Source organism: Carassius gibelio, chromosome A3 (assembly GCF_023724105.1).
Source record: "Carassius gibelio isolate Cgi1373 ecotype wild population from Czech Republic chromosome A3, carGib1.2-hapl.c, whole genome shotgun sequence".
Lineage (NCBI taxonomy): Eukaryota > Metazoa > Chordata > Actinopteri > Cypriniformes > Cyprinidae > Carassius > Carassius gibelio.
Window position 1 is genome coordinate 29,197,820 of NC_068373.1, and position 25,406 is coordinate 29,223,225.

Here is a 25,406-nt window from a genome sequence, read left to right on the forward strand (position 1 = left end):
TTTGACATTTTTAAGATTTAATTTGCTTTTCATTGCAATTAACTGATGAATACCCCGTTCTTTTTTTATTATTAAACTTTTTTTTATATATATATATATATATATATATATATATATATATATATATATATATATATATATATATATATATATATATTGTAATATGTATTTATTTAATTGTTTTTTTTTCTCATTTTTCCTATTTATTTATTTATTTTTAATTTTATGTTTTACTTTCAGTTCATATATATATAATTTCAAGTACTGGAAATGGTTTTAGTTTTAGTTTAATAACCCTAATCTGGATCACTCATCATTCATGAAGTTCTATGCATCTCCATCCCATGTCTGTTTGTTTATTAAACTTTATATTATTAATAATTTTGCATATCTCAAAAATCAACAGGAAAAATAGAGTTTTTTTCCGGTTCAGCTTGAACTAATAAGCTGACACACTTTTCATGTATCGTACGTCATAAATCTGAAGCGTCTGCACTCATTACATTCCCTTCAGACATCACTGCACCTCATACATCTACACCCAGGCTGAAGGAGGAGCTGTGTGTGTGTGAAAAGCCTGGTTTTACCGTAGTAAACAGTTGTTTTTCTATCTTTGCTGTGCTGTAAATATGTCACGTCTCCTCTACCCCTCTTATAACCCAGCAAAATCTTGTATTTTGTTCTAAAATGTTTATTTGTAAGGATTTTTACAAATCTATCTCTTTCTCATTTTTGTAAGCACTCAAATGATCAAATATCTTTAAAAAAAAAAAAAGTTTTAGAAGAGAAACCCTGAAAGAGACATGTGTCTCTCTGAAGCGCTCCAGATCTGTGACCGACCGTATCAGTTTCTGCTTTCTTTCTCTTCTGTTATCGCTACAAGCTTCAGATGAGAACTCTATTTGTTATTCTGACATTAAAGTTATTATCATCATATTTATTACTACCCATTGATATGATCCCCATCGTTATTACATAAATAAACTTGTCTACTTAAGCATCTGATGGAGTTTATTTTGTCTCTATGTCGTCTACAAGTATAAAAAATAGTTTCCCAGTCTGAAACCCCTTGAGTCGTACGATAACTGCCCTTAAGAAAACATGATTCATCTGTTTTCAAATTGTAATATGATACAGGAGCTTTTTATTATATATATATATATATATATATATATATATATATATATATATATATATATATATATATATATATATTTATTATTATTATTTTATTTTTATTTTTTATTTTTTTGTGGATTGCATGATTGCACATTATTCTCACAGTAGCAATAACTTATTCAGAATTTATTGATCCTCCCTATTTTTTTTTCTTTTTACCTTTCAAATGTTTCTTTCTAAAATATCTTACAGCTTATATACATTTAGTGTTTTCTTAACATTTCCACCTTGCATCAACTACTGATGAACACATTAATTATCATCCAGTGGGTTATTTATCCATGTATTAATGTGTCTTTGGAAGGCTTTTGTCTTTCAATCCCATTAAAATGACCAAATTCATGTTATTTCTTATGTGTAATGCAGGGATTCCCAAATTTAAATTTTTGCTTTTTTTTTTTTGCATATTTGATTGACGTAATGTGTGATGCTCTTCATGCTGTTGTTAACAAAAAAATATATATATATTTTCATTCTAAGCAAGAAGAGAGAGAGGGGTGCAGAACTCAGCACAACACAGGACTTTAGACTTCTGTAGCTATTTAATGAGAATATATTGCGTTCTCAAGAAGCTTTGTTTATAAATCAGTTCATGTAACAGGACATAACTTGTTTAATTTAAAGGTTTAATGCCAGGATGATGTTGCATGGATGCGTGTGGGACTTCAGTGTGGCTTTACTGATATCTAGTGGTGAAATGGTGCAACTGACTCAAAACTTGATGTTTTTAGGTCCAGAGGACAGTGTTTAAACATCATCTTGAACATTAAAATAAATCATAATATCTAGACTTTCATAATATCTCTTACAACACTCATAATGATAATGTTTCACTTCAGTGAATATATCCTTATCCTACATGTGTGTTTTTATATTGCAAGTTTAAAAACATATAGATGTGACAGAATATGAATGTTAATTTGAAGGCTGTACCTGAGGTAGATTTTTGGATTGGACTGACTCAATAAGTTTTTCTGAGGAGGTAGATCTCTGTCTGTTGCTGTATTCTGCTTGCATGTTTTACTGTAGTTTTGTTTTGAAGGGAATCTTGTTGATCAATGACGGCACACATGAACTTGAAGAAATCTTGATGTTGCTGTCTGACCTGCCACACAACATTCCCAAAGATGATCAAAAACTGATCCGCCCTCTTAAAACACATACCAGGACGCCAGTCTCATCATTTCACTCCTTTCTGTCATGCGTTTATGAATCTCTGGACATAATCGAATCATAATAAAAACACGTTCAAACAGGATTTCTGAGGAGATCATTTCTGAACAGACAGCGGATCATTGTGACTCTTCTGGTGATTGAGTTTTGAAACCATCGTTCACAAAGTGAAAGTAAAGTTTAGATCGCTGGAGCTCAAACTGTGAAAATGGATTCACTAAATGTACCTGTAGAAGAACTTTCTTGTCCTGTGTGTCGTGAAATCTTCAAGGCTCCTGTCGTTTTATCATGCAGCCACAGCTTATGTACAGAGTGTCTTCAGAAGTTTTGGAGAATCAAGGGAACTCAGGAGTGTCCTGTCTGCAGGAGAAGATCCTCAAGAGTCAATCCTCCATGTAATTTAGTGTTAAAAAACGTGTGTGAGTCGCTCCTGAAAGAGAGAAGTAAGAGGCATTCATCAGAGTCTGAGGAGCTGTGCAGTTTACACAGTGAGAAACTCAAGCTCTTCTGTCTGGAGGACAAACAGCCGGTGTGTTTAGTGTGTCTTAACTCCCAAAAACACATCAATCACACATTCAGACCCATTAGTGATGTTGTTCCATCATATAAGGTAAGACGTAACTCTTGTTTCAAATGTAAAGAACAATAAATAGCTATTAACACTGATAGCCAGACAGATAGATCAGTATTCAATTTGTTCAAATCTAGGAGGAGTTGAAAAACGCACTGACCTCCTTACAAGAGAAACTTACACATGAGGAGAGAATAAAAGGAGAGTTTGAGAAAACAACTGAACACATCAAGGTGAGGAAACAGAAACAAGAATCAAATGCACAACAGTCACAACAGAGTTTATCACGAACTTACACTAGAAACACATAATCGATGTAACTGGGAAAAAAAAATGCTTGTTTAAAATCTAGCCCAGGCCTGTTTGAAGTTCCTCTATTATGGGTTATCAAAGGTTCATATTTTGGTTACGGAAGTCCAAAACAACCGGTTGACATGCATGCAAGGTCAAAAAAACACTTTCATTGTCTCATAATACCGTATTTTCCGGACTATAAGTCGCACTTTTTTTCATAGTTTGGCTGGTCCTGCGACTAATAGTCAGGTGCACCTTATTTATCTAAATTAATTTGACATGAACCAAGAGAAATGAACCAAGAGAAAACATTACCATCTCCAGCCGCGAGAGGTGCTCAGTGCTCCTGTAGTCTACCACTGAAAACATAGAGCGCCCTCTCGTGGCTGTAGATGGTAATGTTTTCTCTTGGTTCTAAATAAATGCGACTTATAGTCCAGTGCGACGTATTTTTGGACTGATGTGACTTATACTTAGAGGTGACTTATAGTCCGAAAAATACGGTATGCATATATTTTCACCTTATTTTCCCTACGACTACGATTATTTTTTTCCAAACCCCTCCGTTGCAAGAAGCTAATCTGAGGTTATTGGTCTGATTGGTCTCATTTTCCTTACATCATGCCTGTAATGACTGATAAAGCAGCATTTGTGAGTGCAGTGCTGCTTTTTATGCACAGTGTTACCGGGAAAGCTCTATTTTACTGCTCCAAAATCGGCACCTAGTGGCAAAGAATGAATTAGTATTTTCATTCAGACCAATGCAAAAAGAAATTCAAGTGGCCGGGCAAAATGCTAACGTTTCATGTTGACATCAACGACATTCTAATTTATTGAGATGAACCAATGTGTTTGTATCATATATTCCTTTATTAAAAGTAAAAAAAAAAAAAGAAAATAATAAAAAAAAATAAGCTCTTTAGCTGAGCTCTCGTTCAGCAGGTGCACTGCAAACCTTAAGACCACCACCCTATGTTTCACTCAAAACTGAAAGATGATGTGACTGACTACATAACCTGTCTATAAACAAACAGTGCACAAACATTTTTTAACAGTATAGTAATCTTTACAAATAAAAACTTTTTTATGCAAGCAAAAGAATTCAAATCACAAATTGTATTGCAGCATTTGAATGTTGCTGTTGTTTAATGTAAAAATTACATTATTCAGTTTTTGTTGACTGTTATACAATGTTCAGGGAAGGGCCATCTCACTCCCACGTGTGCGTGCGTGCGTGTGTGTGTGTAAGGGATACTGGGGATAAAGAGGTATAGGGGTTTCCCGCTGGTTCAAGTTTGGTTCTCTGAGCAAGTCAGTGTGTGTGACCAACACCTGCCTTAATAAACAGCCCTTTTGGTCCAACAATGGCATGTCATCTTCTCAAGATCACTATAGTATCTTCTTCAAAGTTGACAACTTTCATAGTTCCCTTTCAAGAGAACTTCAAACTGCGTCCTCTAGGGGTCGCTATGGGGAACACCTCGCCGTGACCCGTGTCTAAAGCATACATTGAAAATCACCAGTGAGTTGGCTGGTGACAGCCCCTGACGTCACTATCGGCGTGACTATTGATAAATAGGCACCAGGAGAACAGTCACTCTCTTCTTCGTCTTCATTGACTGTTTTGTTTGAAGCATGCATCTGAACGACCACGGTAAGAGCGACCTTTCTCTGTTCTTCATGGCATCCACTAGCAAGAAATTTAGATGGTGTGTGCATCTGTGTCGGCGTTATTTGACACCTGATCACACACACAGTCTTTGCTTCATTTGTTTGGGCGAAGAGCACGCACTTTTTTTTTTATAAAAAAAGCTCTGCTCTCGTCAAGTCTCTTTTTAAGGAAAGAGGGGCATCCATCTGCTTCCCATGGTTTAGGACCCACCGCTGCTGAGGCACGGAGGAGATCACGCTGAGGAGTTAAGAGAGAGACCCTTTCGTGCTCATCGCTGCAGATGAGAGTGAACTTCAGGAGGGAGGATGTTTTATCATTAACACTTTCTGATACTGAAGTTAGTGCTCTGATGGGTTCTACCCAGGAAGAGCAGGAGATGTCTGAGGGTGGCGAAGAAGCTGAGGCTGAGCTTTCTCAATCCTCCTGCCCTGCGTATGTGGAGCTGTTGGAGGTTATGGATCGAGCCACGGCAAAGTTGGACTTGTCATGGAAGCCTGCCTGCAAGGTGACGCCACGAGGACGGCTCGATGGGCGTTATCTGTCTGATCATAGACTTCCAGCTCAGGCGAGGCTTCCATTTTTGCCTGATCTACAAGCAGAAGTCGAAAAAGAATGGAAGAGGCTGTTTTCTTCTCGCATCCATCGGGACAATCCATGAAGGTGGCTATGAGAGGATGCCCCCTGTAGAAGAAATGTTGGCTAGCTTTCTTTCTGTGGGGGAGATGTCCCCTCTTAAATCTCCCTTCTTGCCATTTAAGCCCCTCCAGGATACATCTCGCTTAAATGGCAAGCCATACGCAACTGCAGGTCAGGCTGTGGCTTCGTTGCCCACGATGGTAGTGCTTCATTTTTATCAGGCTGATCTGCAAAAGGACCCGGATAAAGACAAGGGCCATTCAGCTGATCAGGTAGCCGAGCTACGCCGCACCACAGATCTCTCTCTCCGTGCTACCAAGCAGGCCGCTTCTGCCATTGGAAGGTCTATGGCGGTACCATGGTGGTAACAGAAAGACATCTGTGGGCGAACCTGGCATACATCGAGAAGAAAGAAAGGGGCTTTCTTCGCGATGTTCTGGTTTCGCCTTCCGAACTTTTCGCTACCTCCATCGAGGCGGTAGTTGAGAAGTTCTGGGAGGCGAAGGAGCAATCAGCTGCCTATAAATCCTTCATTCCACAAAGGTCGAGGTCCAAAACCGAACAACAAAGGGGTCCTGGCCCATCTCGATCTGAGGTTCAAAGACAGGCACAGAAGGTTAGTGTCATGACTCGCACTCCTCCCCCACCTGCGGGTAGGGGTAAGAGGAATCGTGGGTCACGAGGAGGTAAGCAGGACCTAAGAGATGTGATCCAGACGAGGCAGCGTTCTCATCCAAATCAGAGCGCTACTTAGGAATCTACTTGTCCCGTTTGGAGCTTTTTAATCTGCTCTTATCCTCCCCATCCTAATTCCCCTGTAACCACCAGCTCTCCACCTAATCGAGGTTAGGTGGAAACTTCTTGCATAACAGACTCCTATGCTGGCCCTATGATGTTTTTGGTTGGTTCTAAGTTCAATGCAACCACCTTACTGTGGTCCGAACTAAAAGGAGATGCCCACTTATATATGTATTACATTTCTGGTGGTTATTTGTGTACTAATAAACTCTGTGAGCTTCCTTTGCAGTGCTCAGTTACAGTGTTTCCTAAACATTATGTCCAGGCGGTATGATAGCCCTTATTGCGGCTTCATGTTCGGGTATCAGGCGGCCGAGATCACAGGTTTTGTGCTGCAGCCTCCTTGATCTTCAGGCCTGGCATGGCACTGCAAGGAATTTCATGGCCATTTAGTTGTTGCTGTCACATCAAGCAGGAAGTGAAGGTGGCAGTTACAGATGTCTTCTTGTATATTCTGCTTCAGGTGATGCTCCCCTCGCCAGAGGTTTGAAAATTTGAGCTTGCCTCCCCCGTGCGGTTCAGTGCCTCTGCGATGCTTAGGAACCCTTAGGTACACAAGCTAAGCTCTGTGCACTTTCTGAAATCCTGTACTGTAAGGATTACGTGCTCAACTTTGTTCCATTTCTTGAGATGGTTAGACCTCGTTTAGCAGCGCTTCCCTTTTACCAAGAAGGGTTGCATATGAGTCTGCTACTCTCTTTCTGAATTCGGAGTTCTCCTCTCATGTGAGACTGAGTTCTCCAGCATTATTTCCACACTGTAAAAAATTTACCGTAAAATTTACAGTAACTTACTGGCAACAATTAGCCAGTAAGTTACTGTGAACACGTTTTACAGTAAGGGTACTGTAATTCTATTTACAGTATTTTATGTATACACTGTGAAATCAAAAACAATTAAATACTGTGATTTTAGTTGTATTTACAGTAACTTACTGGCTAATTGTTGCCAGTAAGTTACTGTGAATATGTTTTACAGTAAGGGTACTGTACTTCCATTTACAGTATTTTATGTATACACTGTGAAATCAAAAACAATTAAATACTGTGATTTTAGTTGTATTTACAGTAACTTACTGGCTAATTGTTGCCAGTAAGTTACTGTGAATACGTTTTACAGTAAGGGTACTGTACTTCCATTTACAGTATTTTGTGTATTCACTGTAAAATAAAAAAAACAATGAAACACTGTGATTTTAGTTGTATTTACATACAAAAAACAGTTAAGCACTGTTTTTATGTATTGTATGCAATACTGTACTATAAGCAGTAGATAACAGTTAATCACTGTAAATTCAGTTTCTCACTGTACAATTTAAATACTGTATCACTGTGACTTAATATTAACCATCATTAAAAGAATCACCCATATTCTTAAACCCTGCAATCAACTGCAGACAATAAGAAAATTGTTAACAGTTATTTATTTAAAAACATTTGGTGAACAGGAATGACAAAACAGGTACAACATAAAGGGATAATTGACACTGGACAACATGCCATTATGCCATCCAAAGTTAACGAACATTCTGTGTTTGTAATTTTTAATGGCGTGAAGTCAATTATCTGCGTATTCTACTGTTGCTAAATTTAATTACTGACTTAAGAAAATTTTACAAAACGAGGCTATTTCATTACAAGTTTTGTAAAGTTACAGAGCAAACTGTTACTAGTTCATTCATTAGTTCCACATGACTGGTTGCTATGGCAGAACAATAACGCAAATTGATACAACACGGTCAAAATATTTAACTACTTTGAAGCTTTTTAAATAACTGATTATTACCACATTCTAAAGAGTAATAAATAACACTATGGCAATACTGAAATAAAATAAAACATTGAACATTTAAAAAAAAAAAAAAAAAAAAAATTTAACATTTGCATGAACATTTAAAACAGAAAGGAAAATAAACTTCCCCTGCCACTATGGCCTCTTGCATGCCCTGACCTTGGAGACCTAGAATCCTAGTTGGAGCCCTGAAATTAAAGAAGAAAACACATTAGATCAGCTGAATGGTTTCGAAAATGGTAAAACTAAACTGTTTAACTCTGGGGGAGTTGTAAAATGAGCCTATTTCCAAAAAAAGTGGAGTGTTCTTTTAACAAATACAACTTTTTATTTTAATAATGTAGGCTACTAGTAAATAGTGAAATTAACATTTAGAAAAATTAATAAATGCTGTAGAAGTGCAGTTTATTATTAGTTAATGTTAACTAATGTAGTTAACCAGTTTAATAAATCGAACCATATTGTAAAGTGTTACCAATTTGTTATACACCGATTCAGACGACTCGCGAGTTCAGTGTTGGACAGATCAGTTGTTTTAACCATTCATTAAATGTAATCGGTTCAAATAAGTCATTAGTTCGAGAATCGGACGTGTCAGTAGCGGACTATGGCACGCGCTTTATTATCCCGGGAGTTTAGGACATTGCACAAGATTTTTGTCAACACAGGAAACATTTCATCACTGGATAGTTTTTTGTTTGTTTATTGAAAGTGTTTATATTTCAGGTGATGCAGAACAATTTTCAGAGTACATAAGGCAACGTTTTCTTTAGCACAATTCACACCCAGCGGTAATTCAGGGGAAACAAAATCTCTGAATGCTCGACATGAACTTCGGTCTTCCGATCTTTTACCATCATGTCAATTCTCAATTGATTTTGATTAATATTTAGATTTACATTTAAGCATTTAGCAGATGCTTTTATCCAAAGCGACTTGCAGTGCATTCAGGCTAACATTTATTTCCTAACATGTGTTCCCCTGGGAATTGAACCCATAACCTTTTGCGCTGCTAACGCAATGCTCTACACCACTGAGCCACAGGAACATGCCTGAGGGAGCGAGAGAGAGCAAGACAGTTTGACGACTGTGAGAGTGCGTGCGCGGCCAGGGCTCTCTGCTCGTTCTATCAGTAACATGCGCCCTGTCACAAGTGCAGCAGTCATCTACATCACACCATTCAAATGGCTTTGGCGGGACAAAAATTCGTTTTGGCGGCTGAGAGAAATGGAGGGTGAGTTAATAATTTTCTTTTAACTGAATAATGAAACGCAATTCAGACCCTGATATTTATCTATCACCCAAAAGCCGGTATTAGTTTTCCTACACTGTTCATAGGCTTGCAGCCTCCATGTTACAGCTAATGCTGTGAGATTTTATGCATGTTAAATCTTAAACATAAAATAACCTGATCATGTTTGATCAAGGCAAGCGACTGTTCTGACTTGCATAAAAATCCTCTCTATTCATTTGAAATATAGAGTTGGGTTCTGTTTTAATATACCCAAGTGTACCTAAAATAAAAAGAGTTTAATATACAGGTTTGTGGCTCTTAATTTCTTATTATTAATTTAAAATCAAGAATCGAAAGCTTGCGAATCGAAATCGAATTGGAATATCTGAATCGTTAAGGTTATAATGGTATTACTACTCTTACCGATACGGCTTCGATCGATCGATCCGATACTTTAACGGTATTCTTGTCGGTACTCTTTGATAAATATTATATATATATATATATATATATATATATATATATATATATATATATATATATATATATATTATATATATACATAACAAGAGATAAACAATTAACAAAGATACACATTATATAGGCCTACACAGTGCTTTCATTTCAGGAAGGTCTACTACTGTTCAGGTATGGTCTAAACAGAATTCTAGTAAAGCAATCAAATGTAAAATAACGCTGCATCGTTTATCATAGATAGATTAATGCTTATTAAAGCTGAAGTTATTCATTTAAGCCTTTTTTTTGTTTAATTCACAGTAATGGTGCAATCGTCAGCATGTTTATTAGACACTGACCCTTTAAGACCGAGTGCAGATCTAATAGGCGACTGATGCGCTATATTTTCTGACAACTATTTCCATACCTACGTCCATTTTAGACATATTTTTGTGTACATTTGCTAGTTTAGATGTGCACATGAAACTGAAAGTATAATTTGCTCATCTCGTTGCGTGCGCCACCTTGGGAACAGCATCTCATGAGCATATTTTTGTGCTATTAATAGCTCTTTTTATTATTAAACGCGTCTCCACAATTTAGCAACAGTAGCTAGACTGCATTTTACAACAATCACTGAATGCTGAATCTGATTCTGTCGTTACGTTTAAGTTTTAGGGAAAAATGAGAGTGTAGCCTACTGCTGCAAAGGGAATTAAGTTGCGCTATACAGAATGCAGCTATAGTTTTTAATGGTTTTACCTCAAATATATTATTATTATAATCTTTGGAACCCAAAATCTAAAATAAAATCAGAGTAATCACAAATCTGAAGTGTAACCAGGCTATGTTTGAATGTTTAGTTCTGTCCTCCAACGTCACTCATTAGGGCTGTCATGTGCGCACTGTGGAGATCTCTCTGTCTCGGACTGCGAATAGCAAAAATGCATCACAGACAAATGGTTTAATATTATGGTATATAGAAAAGGTTGGCGAAATAAAACGTCTTTATAGCAATAATAACATTACGTGTATTTTTCCAAGTACCAACAGCATAACCGATAACGTCCGAGCTTATCGATACAGCGGTCTTTCAAAATTCAGCCCCGGGGCCCGTTTAATACCAGCTTTCGGTACCCACCCCTACCCAGCCCTATATGTTAATGGAATATTTTTATGAATGAAGGCGTGTATCACTGATATTAGTAATATAGCTACTGATGTCTCGATGAAAATGTTTAAGAATCAGTATCAGTTTTGCAAAAATGAGAATCAATTAAAATAAAAAAAATCTATATTTTTTTACCCAGCCCTAATAAATAAGGTAACAGTTTATGTTTTACTTACATATATGATTTAGTCAATCAAGAGCAATCAACAAGTCTCTCTCTCTCGTCAGTTAACGTTGATAAGCTACATTGTCTTGTTTGACTTTCTTTGCCATTTACATCTGACTGAACTACAAACTTTCCAATGATGTTTGGATAAATGGATGCGCTCAATTAGCTCACGCGTCTGTCCCGCTGCACGCTCAAGCCACAGCACGTTTTTCTCTTATCAGCTCGCGCACCAAAGCAATGTGTGTTACTATATTTCGTTTAATATTTCACTAGTAAGATAGATTTACTTCATATACTGCCTTTTTTATCCCCATTATACCCTCTGTTGTCAGTGTTTCTTTTTCTAAACACAAACACTATTTACACGCCTGGTATCGGTTGTTGGTATCGGAGTAAAAAAAATCATTTTTACGAGTACGAGAACATTGAGCTTAGTATTGGCCCGATATCGATACCAGTATTGGTGCATTCCTAATAATTATTATTATTATTATCAAATTATGATTAATTATATTAAACCCACAGATACCTATATTATTAATTGCATTATAATTATTATTAAAGCTATTATCAGAACCTCACCTGTATCTAGTCAGTTAGCAAATAGAACTCCGTGAAGTCCCTGATGAAGGAGATGACATGGGGGTTCATGTATGAAGTCTTCCGCTTCACCACTCTCCCAGTCGTCTTGCTCATCTGCTCCTTGGCAGTGCACTTGTTGGAGTCAGGATTAATCCTGACTAAAAACCTATGAACATGAGTATAGGAATTAGGGGATGGGACAATATGCGCACATTAATGAATAACTGTAAGTGCAGTGAGCAATGTAGAATCATACATAAAGGCCAGCTGACAGAGGCATTTCACATCTCAACAGGAGTTAGTCAAGGCTGTCTACTTTCTCGATTACCATTCCTCTTCGAAGGACGACTAGATCATGCGGCCGACTAGATCATGCAGCCGACTAGATCATGCTGCAAGCCACTGACAACAGGCGCAATGGGATCCAATGGACCCCATTTACACAACTGGACGACCTAGACTTTGCAGATTATATCACATTACTGTCCCAAAAACACCAACAAATGTAAGAGAAACTGAGAGGGGTAGAACAGAAGTCAGCTGAGACAGGTCTCCACATTAGCACAACGACCAAAGTGCAAACAGAAAGACACTGGCCAGCTTGATGGTTAACCACAAGAATGGGCAAGGCAAGAGCTGCATTTGACACTCAAGACCAAACTACGGCTATTCGACTCAAGCATTAACACCATACTCCTTTAAAGATCTGAGACGTGGAAAACAACAAAGAACCTCCTGAACAAGCTACAATTCTTCAACCAGAAGATATATTCTCAACATCAGATGGCCTGAAAAAAAAAAAATGAAGAATTAAGAGCTTAATTACTCCCAAAAGGTTTTATGTAAAAAATATAGTGTGTACATGCCCAACAGTCCTAAAGCATTCAAATTGTAAGGAGGCTTCAACCTACACTATTTAGATACTCAGATACTTTACATAATAGGGCTGGGCCATAAAACATTAACAATATGTATCGCGATAGACATGTAATCAATATCAATAAAAAATGCGTTCGATAAAACGTTCGATTTTTTTTTTCTTTGCATGAACAAAGGCACTCACTCACTGGTAACCTAGCAACATAGGGAGTAACACACTACCAGCCAATCATGTAACAGTTTAGTTGCACCATATTGTTGTCTTGTGTTGGATTCTTCAATAACAGAACTGACGTGGAGTGATAAGTGGAAAGCCTTGTTTGATCGGTGAGTGATGTAGATAAGATGACTGACTGCTGCGCCAATTCTGACAGGCAAGCGCATGTTACTGAGAGAACGAGCAGAGAGAGAAAGAGAGCCCCTCCTCCGGCATCGCGCGCACACTCTCACAGTCTTCAAACTGTCTTGCTCTCTCTCCCTTCTTCGCGCATATAAATTAAAATTGATATTACCATCAAAATCAATTGAGAACTGACACAATGATAGGTCGGAAGACCGAAGTTTCAGGTGAAGCATTCCGAGATTTTTTTCCCTGAATTACTGTTGGGTGTGAATTGTACTAAAATAACGTTGCCTTATCTTCTCTGAAAAGCGTTCAGCACATTCAGCTGACATAAACCACACTTTAAATAAACGACAAACACTATCCAGTGATGAAATGTGTTCTGTGTTAACACAAATCTTGTGCGATGTCCTAACTACTGGAATAATCACACGTGCTGTCACTGCGTCATGATAGGTGCGCATTATATTTTCCTGCTTTTTTGTCCTTTGCCAATCACACCTATGAATCAGAGGAAGGTTAAAGGATTAGTTCACCCCAAAATGAAAATTTCCTAATCATTTACTCACCCCAATGCCATCCAAGATATTCACGTCTTTCTTTATTCAATAGAAAATAAGTTTGAGGAAAACATTTCAGGATTTTTTTGTTAATTTAATGGACTTCAAATGGCAACTAACTCAGTTGGTTGCTATTGTTTCCTCAAAAAACTTAATTTCTTTTCCACTGAAGAAAGAAAGAAATTTTCATTTTGAGGTGAACTAATCCTTTAAGTTTAAAATAAAAATGTTTAAATGTAATATATTTTTCTCCTGGTCCTTATTTTAAATAGGTCATAAAAATATCAATAATTATCGATATCGACCAATATGAAACACTTATATTGTGATACAGTTTTCAGCCATATCGCCCAGCCCAATTACATAACATTTTAAATAGGGGTGTCAAAATTTATCGTTTCTACGATGCAGATGAGGACGATGCGGTATCGTTTCAGTAATAGACCATAACAGATTATAATGTACTGACACTTTTCTGACGTCATTTGTCGCGGTAGCATACAATGGCAGAGGGAGGCGAGACGCGAGTGCGAGTAATTAAAGATGCTCCAACTACTTTTAAAGCCTACATCTGGGCACATTTCAGCTTTTATGAACAACCTGGTAAGCACATCCTGAAGAAGACGCACTTTGTGCGCTCATGTCACGCACAAATAGAATATGCAGGAGGTAATACCACTAACTTGATAAACCACGTTAGCCGTTTTCACCCCGAGCTGTTAACGCCTGGCAGAGTCTGATTGCTTTTAGAGATGCACGGACGAGCTCCAACGCTGAATCCACAGCCAAAAATAAATCATCCACCCGCCCCAACAATTTTCTCTGACTTAAGTATCCGCACCCGATGGTCAAATTACTATTATTCTGTGTTGTTATGCGTGATTATAAATGGATGATAGTTACCTTCAACAGCGGACTCAGCGACGGTTGATGCGTGCATCTTTAATGGTAACATAATACACCGATTAATAAACGCTGCTTTTAAATGAATATTTCTTTAAAACAATTTATATGAAAGATTTTTCTTTTCTTAATGGCATAAACAAGCTTTACTCCCAACTGGAATGTCACTGTTTCAACAGGCGAGCACACACACGCGCACTCATCACTTTTGAAGAAAAATGTCAAATTGAGTATGCGGTGCATCGCGATGCATTGAGATATCGAATTGAACTGAATCGATGACATGATAATCGTAATCGAACCGAACCGTGAGACCAGTGTCAGTTCACCCCCCCTAATTTTAAAGGGAGAAGATGATTTTGAACAGCTTTTCAATTGTCAATTTGCTTTTACACTGTAATCAAACTATTTAAGATAAAAAATACCTCTGAACAAACTCCAGTGTTGTGCTGGCTTCCACCTGATACTCTAGGTTGAATACATAGTAACAGGCGAAGAGAGCGGCCAAGGCAGTGGTGAAGTCTGCCATGTGAGCACCAGGTGGGATTACGACCCTCCCCTCGATCGACAGCATCCATTTTTTTGCAGTCAGGATTGTCTCTCCTTAGTAAAGACAAGAGTCATCACAAATTATATTTCATAGTAATACATTCTATAAAAGATTTTCTCCACATAAATTATTGTAAAAACAGGGCAGGGAGCATACATATCTTCGAAGCAATGCATTAAAGGGTTAGTTCAGCCAAAAATGAAAATTATGTCATTAATGACTCACCCTCATGTCGTTCCAAACCCATAAGACCTCCTTTTATTTTCGGAACACAGTTTAAGATATTTTAGGTTTAGTCCGAGAGCTCTCAGTCCCTCCATTGAAGCTGTGTGTACGGTCTACTGTCCATGTCCAGAAAGGTAATAAAAACATTATCAAAGTAGTCCATGTGACATCACAGGGTCAGTTAGAATTTTTTGAAGCATCGAAAATACATTTTGGTCCAAAAATAGCAAAAACTACGACTTTATTCAGGATTGTCTTCTCTTCCGTGTCTGTTGTGAACGCGACTGTTGACGTACGACCCTGCTGACGTGTTTTCTGGTGCAACCAATAACAAAGAAAACACGTCAGCAGCATTGTACATCAGGGGCGTCACTGCAGTGTTATGAACGCGCTCACAACAGACCCGGAAGAGAAGAAAATGCTGAATAAAGTCGTAATTTTTGTTATTTTTGTAGCAAAATGTATATTCGATGCTTCAACAAATTCTAACGGACCCTCTGATGTCACATGGACTACTTTGATGATGTTTTTATTACCTCTCTGGACGTTGACAGTATACCGTACATACATTCTCAATGGAGGGTCAGAAAGCTCTCGGACTAAACCTAAAATATCTTAAACTGTGTTACGAAGAGGTCTTACGGGTTTGGAACGACATGAGGGTGAGTCATTAATGACATAATTTTTATTTTTGGCTGAACTAACCCTTTAAAGGAACACTCCTTTTTTTGAAATAGGGCTTATTCACATTATTTCCTACATTTAGATAGGTGGGCAAATGCATTTTTGTGTCAGTGCATGCATTGTTTTAGTTTGACTGGGTCGGCGTTAGCTTAGCTTAGCACAATGAATGGAATCCTTTGTTGCCAGCTAGCATGGCCTGAGTAAAAGTGATCAAAAAAATAAAAAAAACCCCACCTAATTACCTTAGGCGAAGCACTGCTACTTCGGCGCAGAGATATCACGCAACACATGAAATCCCACGACTTCCGTCAACATACCGGCGTGAATAGTAGCTGCCTGGCTATTTTCCTTACAGTACACGAATGGCGATGAACATGGCTGATTTTGAGAGAGACGAAGAGGGTGACTTCTCAGACAGTCAAGAACCAGAACCATACCTATTTGAACCAGAGTTTACAGAAGACGAGCTGCGTGCTTTGGAAATAGAACGACAGGAGGAGGAGGTTGCGATCGCTCAACAGCCTGAGGATGTGAGGATGAGAGCCAACATGAACTGGTGGTGTGAATGTGGGGGAATATGCCAATCTATGCCGACGGAAATAGAGTGTCTGTGCTGTAGAGAGTGGGACATGTTTTTGCCATTGATGACCAGGCTCAACACGTCAGATCAAGATGAGCGTGCCCGAAGTTGTGTGTGTCACATCTACAGAGGATTTCACGGCGCTGATCCATTCTGCAGTACTCGATTTTTTTTTCCGGTGTGACAAAGTGAACTGGAAAAAACGCCCCACGTCGAATGGACCAAATGGACAGCTGTCCACAGAGTAAGTGATTATTTTAATCATGACGCATGTATAGATCGACCCATATTATACCTGTATTCACATAGAGTTGATGTTTTCATGTGTTGCATGATATCTCTGCGCCGAAGTAGCAGTGCTTCGCCTAAGCAGCAGTGCTTCGCCTGTGCTTCCCCATAATATAGTCCCAAGTCAATATCTGCCTAGGAAATCGCCTAGTGTTAATCTGGATCGCTATTTGTACTCGTTGTGAATACACAGGCCACAAGAAGTAATTAGGTGGGTTTTTAAAAAATTTTTGATCACTTTTACTCAGGCCATGCTAGCTGGCAACAAAGGATTCCATTCATTGTGCTAAGCTAAGCTAACGCCGACCCAATCAAACTAAAACAATGCATGCACTGACACAAAAATGCATTTGCCCACCTATCTAAATGCAGGAAATAATGTGAATAAGCCCCATTTCAAAAAACGGTGGAGTGTTCCTTTAAAGGATTAGTTCACCTCAAAATAAAAATTTCCTAATAATTTACTCACCCCAACGCCATCCAAGATATCCATGTCTTTCTTTCCTCAGTGGAAGAGAAATTAAGTCTGATTAAAACATTTCTGGATTTTTCTTCGAATAATGGACTTCAATTGTAACCAACGTTTTGAAGTCTAAATCAATGCAGTTTCAAAGATCTGCTTCAATGAAGTGCTTCAACGGGCTGTGCAGGATCCCAGCTGAGGATTAGGGTCTTATCTAGCGAAATGATTGGTCATTTTCTAAAAAAAAAAATTATAATAATTTATATACTTTTTAACTACAATTGTTAGGATTGAGCTGGGAACTACATGTCGAAAGGTTGCGCTCGATATCGCCAGTGGAAATACACAAAGATGGTCGGCGAAATGGATCGCGACCTTTCGATGTGATGATGTAGTTCCCAGCTCAATCCTAACAATTGAACTGCATTGATTTGGACTTCAAAACGTTGGTTACAATTGAAGTACATTATTCAAAGAAAAATCCAGAAATGTTTTCCTCAGACTTAATTTCTCTTCCACTGAGGAAAGAAAGAGATGGATATCTTGGATGGCATTGGGGTGAGAGTAAATTATTAGGAAATTTTCATTTTGAGGTGAACTAATCCTTTAAGCAGCAATAACTGGTTTGGTGATAGAAAAACTATGAGTGATACAGGCATAGCAAGCAATCTGAAATAGCAATCACGACATTATAGGTGGCAACTAAAGATGAGAGATTACTCCACATAACTTAAATTTGGAGTGACTGTGCTGTTACTGACTGGTGCAGAAGCAGAGAATGACACAACACACATTCACTAGTGTTTTCCAGAAACTTTGCTTTGCTTGTGCCCTATACATTCAAAGGATTCGTAAACATTGAATGTGAAACTTACCAAGCATGATGATCCTTGGAGTGACTGGGAGAGACAGCTGGGCCTCTGCGTCTGCGGGAGTGGTAGTCTCCTATGCCAGCAAAGATAAGAGTTACTCGAAACAAGGTAGACTGTATATTATCTCTAGGATAGAAAAAGCTTTTTGAAATTTGTTAATAAGGAAGCAATGAGCAATGGTCCTTTTTTTTTTTTTGCTCTGAAGGTTTGTGAAAGGTTTACACAAAAAATTAACTAAGTACCACAATATCTTTATCAATTACAACACTACATCAATTTTCTCTTAATTAAAATATTGTGCTCACAGTGGACAACAGTGACTTTACCCAGCATTTACCCAGGAATTGAGATAGAAGCTTGCACCATGTGGGTTATATTGTGAGGTGAGGTCTATCAAGGAAAAAGTGCTCAACCACCAATAACATAAACCTGACACAAACCTGTATTTACTTGAAAAACTGGAGGTTCGTCAACCTGCATTAACAATTTGAGGGGGGGGGGGGGGGGGGGGTTCACTCTAATCAGGGAAAATGATTCTTCCACAATAAATGTGACAATTAATTGTTGAAAACTCCAAATAAAAGATTTAAATAATTAAGGAACTTACATCAGCAATGAGAAAAATTGACTCCTCTTGCTCTTTGAAGTGTGCCAACATCACAAGCATCGCTGCTAGGCCATCAGATCCTTCTCGGTCCTTCTTTATGGCTTCCTTCAGAACAGCTCTTACTTCTTTCCTCCACTTTGTAATCTGACTACTGAAGAAATCCAGGAGTCTTTTACCCTTTTTGTCCATATCTTCATTCAGTCTTGTGTATAGTTCAACATTGGTGAGAGTGGTGAAGTGTGACAATAAAAACTTCTGTGAAAAGAGAAATGGCCACTCTTTACCCACATCCAGAATGCTTGGGGAAGGCTTTGCGTTGATGTATTCCCGCTGTTTGGCATAAGTGATTGCCATTAGGTCTTCTACCCTTCCTCTCTCAGCGCCCTTTAGTCCCTCTCGGCTGAATATATCAATCATCTCAAGCTTCTTTTCCTCTAATGATGCTGATGTTTCCCCATCTGGATAGTCCGCTGGCTGCCAACGAACACACCCATAACTGTCGATTCTTGCACATGTAGCTACTGCTGGCTGGTCATCATCACCATCCTCATCATCTCTCTGGGTGCGTTTGTGCTTCCTCAGACGGGAAAGAGGGTTGCCTCGATTCAAATATTCTACTCTGGTTTTGAGCTGATTTATAATGCTGAAATACCCACATCCAATTAGCTCCCCCTCTTCATTTTTGTCTAAAAAGCTATTTGGATATTTTTGAGTTATAGCTTTAGCCACTACCACACACTCTCTGCGAGTAGGGTTCAAGGAACGCTCTCTCATCGCATCAACAGTGACTTTTATCAAGTGTCTGCGGTCATCCGGAGCTGGCCTCTCACCAGCATCTACTGCTCTTCTAAGAGTCAGCCTCACTTTGTTCCATGGCACCTCAAAACTGTTCACCCATGCAGAGATGGGACTTATAGATGATATGGGGCATGTGCTGGAATAGGCAACTGACAGTGGCTCAGACGATGAAGGGCTCAGCTGGGGATTTGAAGGACCTGCATTACACACTGTGAAAGCACAGAATAGTCAGGTGAAAATAAGGTTTGACCCTAAAAAAAAAAATCTAACAAAAGGTTTCTTAGTGGTTTACAATAGTATCAGATGTACTTAAACTAAAACTTAAAAAATCAAATCAAATCAAAATGGTGGCCGTCAAGTCCTTATAGGTAGGTCAATATAGGGTTAAACCAACAAAATTTATATAAAATGTTTTTTTGTTTTGTTTTTTTGGATTCTGGTACAGTTCAAATAAACAAACTATAAAAAATACTAAATAACAGACTAAAATGTATTTAAATCTGATCTTGGGAAAAGGGTAATTTCAAAAATGGTTGTCATGGCTTCATCTCAATTACTAATCAGCCTAGATGGGTGATTTGAGGTCAACTGATGGCAAACAAGAAAATTATTTTACATGTTAACATTGATGTGTTCAATGTGATTCAATGTGTTTAAAAAAAGAGCAAATGCAATGCATGACTATGTGATCTGCATGGATGGGGGAATATGGGCAATATATTAAATGCTGTTTTCAATTGCAATGCGACCACTATCCTTCTGTACTGTATTGCACTGTTCTTACATACTTGGGCCTATAATCAAGTGATTAGGCTCTTTGGAAAGCTGTGGGTCTGTAGTTTTGCATGGAATAACTGTATCTAGTGCAGAGACAGCATTGCAGAGGCAAGAATATAGTTTTTATTTTTCCCGTATATACCATCTTTTATTTTATTTTTATTTTTATTTTTTAAAGCAAATTTGGCTTTATATACTGCCATTAGCAAACAGCAAACTGCACATCCAGAAGGGCATTTATTGCCGTGGGGGATTTCAATAATTCTAACCTCAATCTGTACTCCTCAAGTTCTATCAACATGTCACCTGCCTGACCAAAGGGGACAGAATCTTGGACCAGGTATACACTAACATCCACATATAACCACTTTTTTTTTTTTTTTTTACAAAATTATGATTGAATGATTGCGGATTTATTTAGTTATTAATTGTAGCGGATCAACTAATATATGTTAATTAAAAGAACTAATCTCACCTTTCAAGGAATGAATAATTTTTCTGCACTGAATGGGTGTGAGCAGATGTTTGATGTCATCTTCTTGAATAAACTGTAGATCATCTGGTCCTTCAACACCTACTTTCACCAACTCATTGACTAAAGTTTCAAGCTTTGCTTCATCTAGCTGTGGTAGCACGGCCTGTATTGCCTTCTCAATGGAGTCCATTACTCATTCTTCTGAAACACAGAATGATGCAGAGCAACACGATTAAGACCAAATTGATTAGATACAGAAAGAGGGTAATAATCTGCAAGGTTCTCTACAGGCTGTTGGCTTTCCACAGCCTGACAAGGGTGTGGCACTGAACTTTCTTTTTTTATTTCTTTTTTTTTTTTTTTTTTTTGCTCGAAGTAGTGATGGTAAAGTTACTTACTGATTTTCTGAAAGTCCCGATAAGCAGTCTGTGAAGGATCCGCGATTCCAAGATGGAAACTCCGGCAGAGGCCACGGGTGGGAAAAATACATTAACGTTAAAGCCTGTGAAAACGTCTCCGTCGGAGCTCTCACGGAAACGTTTTCGCTGAATTCCTCTCAGGCAAAAAGTGAAAGATATCAACACAAAGACGAAAACAAAATAAATAACTTTACAACCAAAAGACAAATCCGTGTATAAAGAAACGTAAATTTGAGTAATAGTCTGTTATTAACGGAGCTTAACGTTAACGGCTGCGAAGACGTCTCCGTCGGAGCTCTCACGGAAACGTTGTCGCTGAATTCCTCTCAGGCAAAAAGTTAAAGAAATCAACACAAAGACGAAAACAAAATAAATACAAGACAAAGCCGTGTGTAAAGAAACTTAGATTTGAGAATTAACGGAACTTGTCTGTCACTGACGACGAGTCAGAAATTCAAGTGCTGCTGCCTCTTTCGCGCTTTTTTCCCCCACAGATTCTAGATCGTTCTAGACTGGGTAAACTCCGCCCACTCTGGCGCTTTGATTTCGCCAAACAGCTCTGGAAACTTGCACCTTTATCTCGCCTGCTTCCGAAGAAAAAAAAATATATAACACTGATGTCTGTAAAATAAAAATCCCATGGTACATATTTATGAGTTAACCAGACAGCCCCAATTTTGGCAAGTAATGCACATGACATAGACTACCCAAAATAAAAAGGCTGCTGCTCATAAGTGATTCTGAATAGACACATAACCAACATATATTTACAAAGCTTGAGAGTTTTGGCTCAAGTTCAAAACTCAAAATTAATCAGATGTTATTAATATTGAGAGATATATAAGCTCAAAAATAAAAACAACAAATATTAAGATTATATTTATTAAATGTATACAATATTTAAATATTAATATACATAATTATGTGAATATACTATTGCAACTTATAACCAATGGTCATGCTTCAGTTCAAATCTGAGGATGATATCTCAAAAAATTATGCGTTTATGAAGCCTATATTGTTAGACCATGTCAGCGGAGACTTTGGAGAAGTTTAAGATAAGGCTTATCAAATATTTTATTGCCCTGTTAACACCCATTTACACGCAAACACCCATTTACAGTCACAAAACAAACAAACAAAAAATATTCTTGGAATCTTATGTGAATTCTTTAAAAAATATATATTGTATGGAATAGAAACCTGCAGCAGGTGCATCAGAGTACAAGTTACATGACACATTTTAATTGATTAATATTACACTTTTACTTAAAGCTCACCATCGAGTATTTACATCATATTCCGGTGATGAATTATGAACAACAATAATCTGGAGCCGTCCATGTGAAAGGGGTACAAAGAAAGATATATAAAAAAAGAGGAAAATTACAGTAGTTTACTTTACTATTTACAGTACTATAGTGGCTAAATTGTGATTTTTTTACAGTAATGCATTGACTACTGTGATTTCAACTGTAATGCTTGGACTACTGTGATTTTTACAGTCTTACTGTAAACTTTACAATATTTTACTGTAAAAATCTTATACAGTAATGTTACTGTGAAATCGACAGTAAATAACTGTAGATTTCACAGCCATTTTTTACAGTGCACAGATCGAGTTGACTCTCAAAAATATTGTTTTGAGATGCACTATTCCATCTATGAGCTTCTCTATCAGGTAGTGATGTCAGGGGCTGGCGCCGGCCAACTGGTGTGTTTTCAATGTATGCTTCAGACATGGGTCATGATGAGGTGTTCCCCATTGCGACCCCTAGAGGATGCAGTGTCTCGTTCCCCACTCAGGGAACCATGGTTACATTCGTAACCTGAGACAAATTTTTTCTGCATTAATACATTCCTTAATTTGTAAAGAGAGAGACAAGTCGTATATGTCTATAAAACTAATTTAATCAGAAGGACATAAAGGGTTAGTTCACCCCCAAAAATTTATTAGGCTGTGTTTTACTCACCCCTGAGGCATCCTAGGTGTATATGACTTTCTTCTTTCAGATGAATTCATTCTGAGTTATATAAAAAAATGGTCTTTGATCTTTCACACTCTATCATTGCACTCAGCGGGGGTTGCATTGCTTCAGTCCAAAAGACTGAAAAAAGTCTCTCACATGGAGATCAGCTTTGCTCATGTCCCGCTCAGAAGTGACACTCGTGGAAACGCAGTGGAGATATCAAAACAAAACACTGGTCACTAATTAGAAGTACAAAACGAGGATTTGTAAAGAGGAATGTTGGAGGACTTAGATATAAACTAAGAGGAGACTGGATTTCCTTTGCTAAAGTAAGGAAACTTTGCTTCCTTTGATCCTGTAAACAAACGTTGGTTTTCATGAGACTCACCAGCACATGCACAACGCTGACCTCCATACGTCACAGTCCTGGAACTGCTTCTGTGTAAAACTGTTGGAGCAAGCTAGATTCAAGTGATTATTACGGTTTGAATATGGATATTTGTCATACAAAAACACATCAATCTGCTACAGGAGGATTTTGTTCATCCCCCAGAGCCGTGTGAGACACTTTTTTTATGGAAAGGCACTTTTATTTAACATCTTTTGGACTGAAGCAATGCAACACCCGTTGACTGCAATGATAGAGCTTAAAGATTAAAGACGATTTTTTATCTAATGCAGACTGGATTCGACTGAAAGAAGAAAGTCATATAAGATGCCTCGGGGGGTGGGTAAAACACAGCCTAATTTTCATTTTTGGTTTAACTTACCCTTTAAATAGAAAGGTTAACAGAGACAACTTCAGCCTGCACATTAGACTAGTGATATTTGTTGATTGAGATGAATTTGATTTGAATGTGATTTGATTTCAGTCTCAAGCTGATCAAACAGAGCATCAGATTAAACAGCAGTTTGAGACGCTTCATCAGTTTCTCAGAGATGAAGAAGAAGCTACAATCACTGCACTGAGAGAGGAAGAGGAGCAGAAGAAACAGATGATGAAGGACAAGCTGGAGGAGATCAACACACACATCTCAGCTCTTTCACACACAATCAAAGACATGGAGGAGATGATGAAAGACAGTGACGTCTGCTTTCTGAAGGTCTGATTTCAGATCATTGACTGATTGATTGACTGATTGATTGATTGATTGATTGATCAGTTGTTGATGATCAATGGTGTGTTTGTTCTGCAGAAGTTTCCAGTCTCGATGGAAAGGTGAGTGATCTGCTGCTGTCTCTGCTCTCTCTGCTTCTGATCCAAAGTCACTTCAGTTCTGATCCTGAATGTTCTTCCAGAGTCCAGATCTCATCACAGCCGGATCCACAGACTCCTTCTGGAGCTCTGATTCATGTGCCACGATACTTGGGCAACCTGCCCTTCAGAGTCTGGAAGAAGATGAAGGACATCGTCCAGAACAGTGAGTCTGGAGAAGATCTGAGCTCTTACACACGCACACACACACACACACACACACACGCACACACACTGGAAATGATGCAAAGGGGAAGATTTACAGATTTAAAGATGTCTGTGTTTGATCAATAGGATGGGTGTCTTTATTCATAATCTATATTCGGGTTCACTCTTGATCATTATATGAACATCAGAATAAGATCATCTGTTGATTGTGTCTCATCAGCTCCTGTGATTCTGGATCCAAACACGGCTCATCCACGTCTCCTCCTGTCTGATGATCTGACCAGTCTGAGATGGAGCGTGAACAAACAACCTCTTCCTGATAATCCAGAGAGATTTGATGAGTGTTACTGTGTTCTGGGTTCAGAGGGGTTTAACTCAGGAACACACTGCTGGGATGTGGAGGTTAAAGAGAGTCTGTGCTGGAGTATTGGAGTCACTACAGCATCAAACCAGAGGAAGGGACGGGATTTCTATAACACTGATGTCTGGAGTGTGCAGTATGATCAGTATGAACTGTATGAACGGTCTGGTTTTAATATTAAACAATATCTTGAGCGTATGAGAGTGTATCTGGACTATGACAGAGGAACAGTGTCATTCTCTGATCCTGTGACTAACACACATCTACACACATTCACAACCACCTTCACTGACACGCTCTTCCCATCCTTTGATAGTTTTTCCCCTCTCAGGATCTTACCATTGAATAGTCAGTAAACGTTACACCTGTAGATCTGGATCTTCCTGCTTTCATCTTTTATATTCATCAAATAGTTTTCATTTTTCTGTAGCAATTCAGAGTTTGTTAACATTTACCCTGTCAAGCCTGTGTGGTTTTCTTTTGTCTAAAATGCGTATATTATC

The 25,406-nt window shown here is 38.2% G+C and overlaps 1 protein-coding gene and 1 long non-coding RNA gene across 2 annotated transcripts; one reads left to right on the forward strand and one right to left on the reverse strand.

Annotated features, from left to right (window-relative positions):
* The first annotated feature begins 1,801 nt into the window (after nt 1-1,801).
* LOC127941743 (nuclear factor 7, brain-like) lies at nt 1,802-25,259 on the forward strand. Its single transcript, XM_052537112.1, has 6 exons — nt 1,802-2,962; nt 3,061-3,156; nt 23,992-24,222; nt 24,316-24,338; nt 24,419-24,540; nt 24,763-25,259. The coding sequence occupies exons 1-6, from the start codon at nt 2,561-2,563 to the stop codon at nt 25,257-25,259; spliced, it is 1,371 nt and encodes a 456-aa protein (XP_052393072.1). The 5' UTR covers nt 1,802-2,560.
* On the reverse strand, nt 7,734-15,227 carry LOC127941893 (uncharacterized). Its single transcript, XR_008149167.1, has 3 exons — nt 14,837-15,227; nt 11,727-11,892; nt 7,734-8,302 (listed from the first exon to the last, which is right to left on the reverse strand). It is a non-coding gene; the product is annotated as an uncharacterized LOC127941893 (long non-coding RNA).
* Nucleotides 25,260-25,406: the final 147 nt, after the last annotated feature.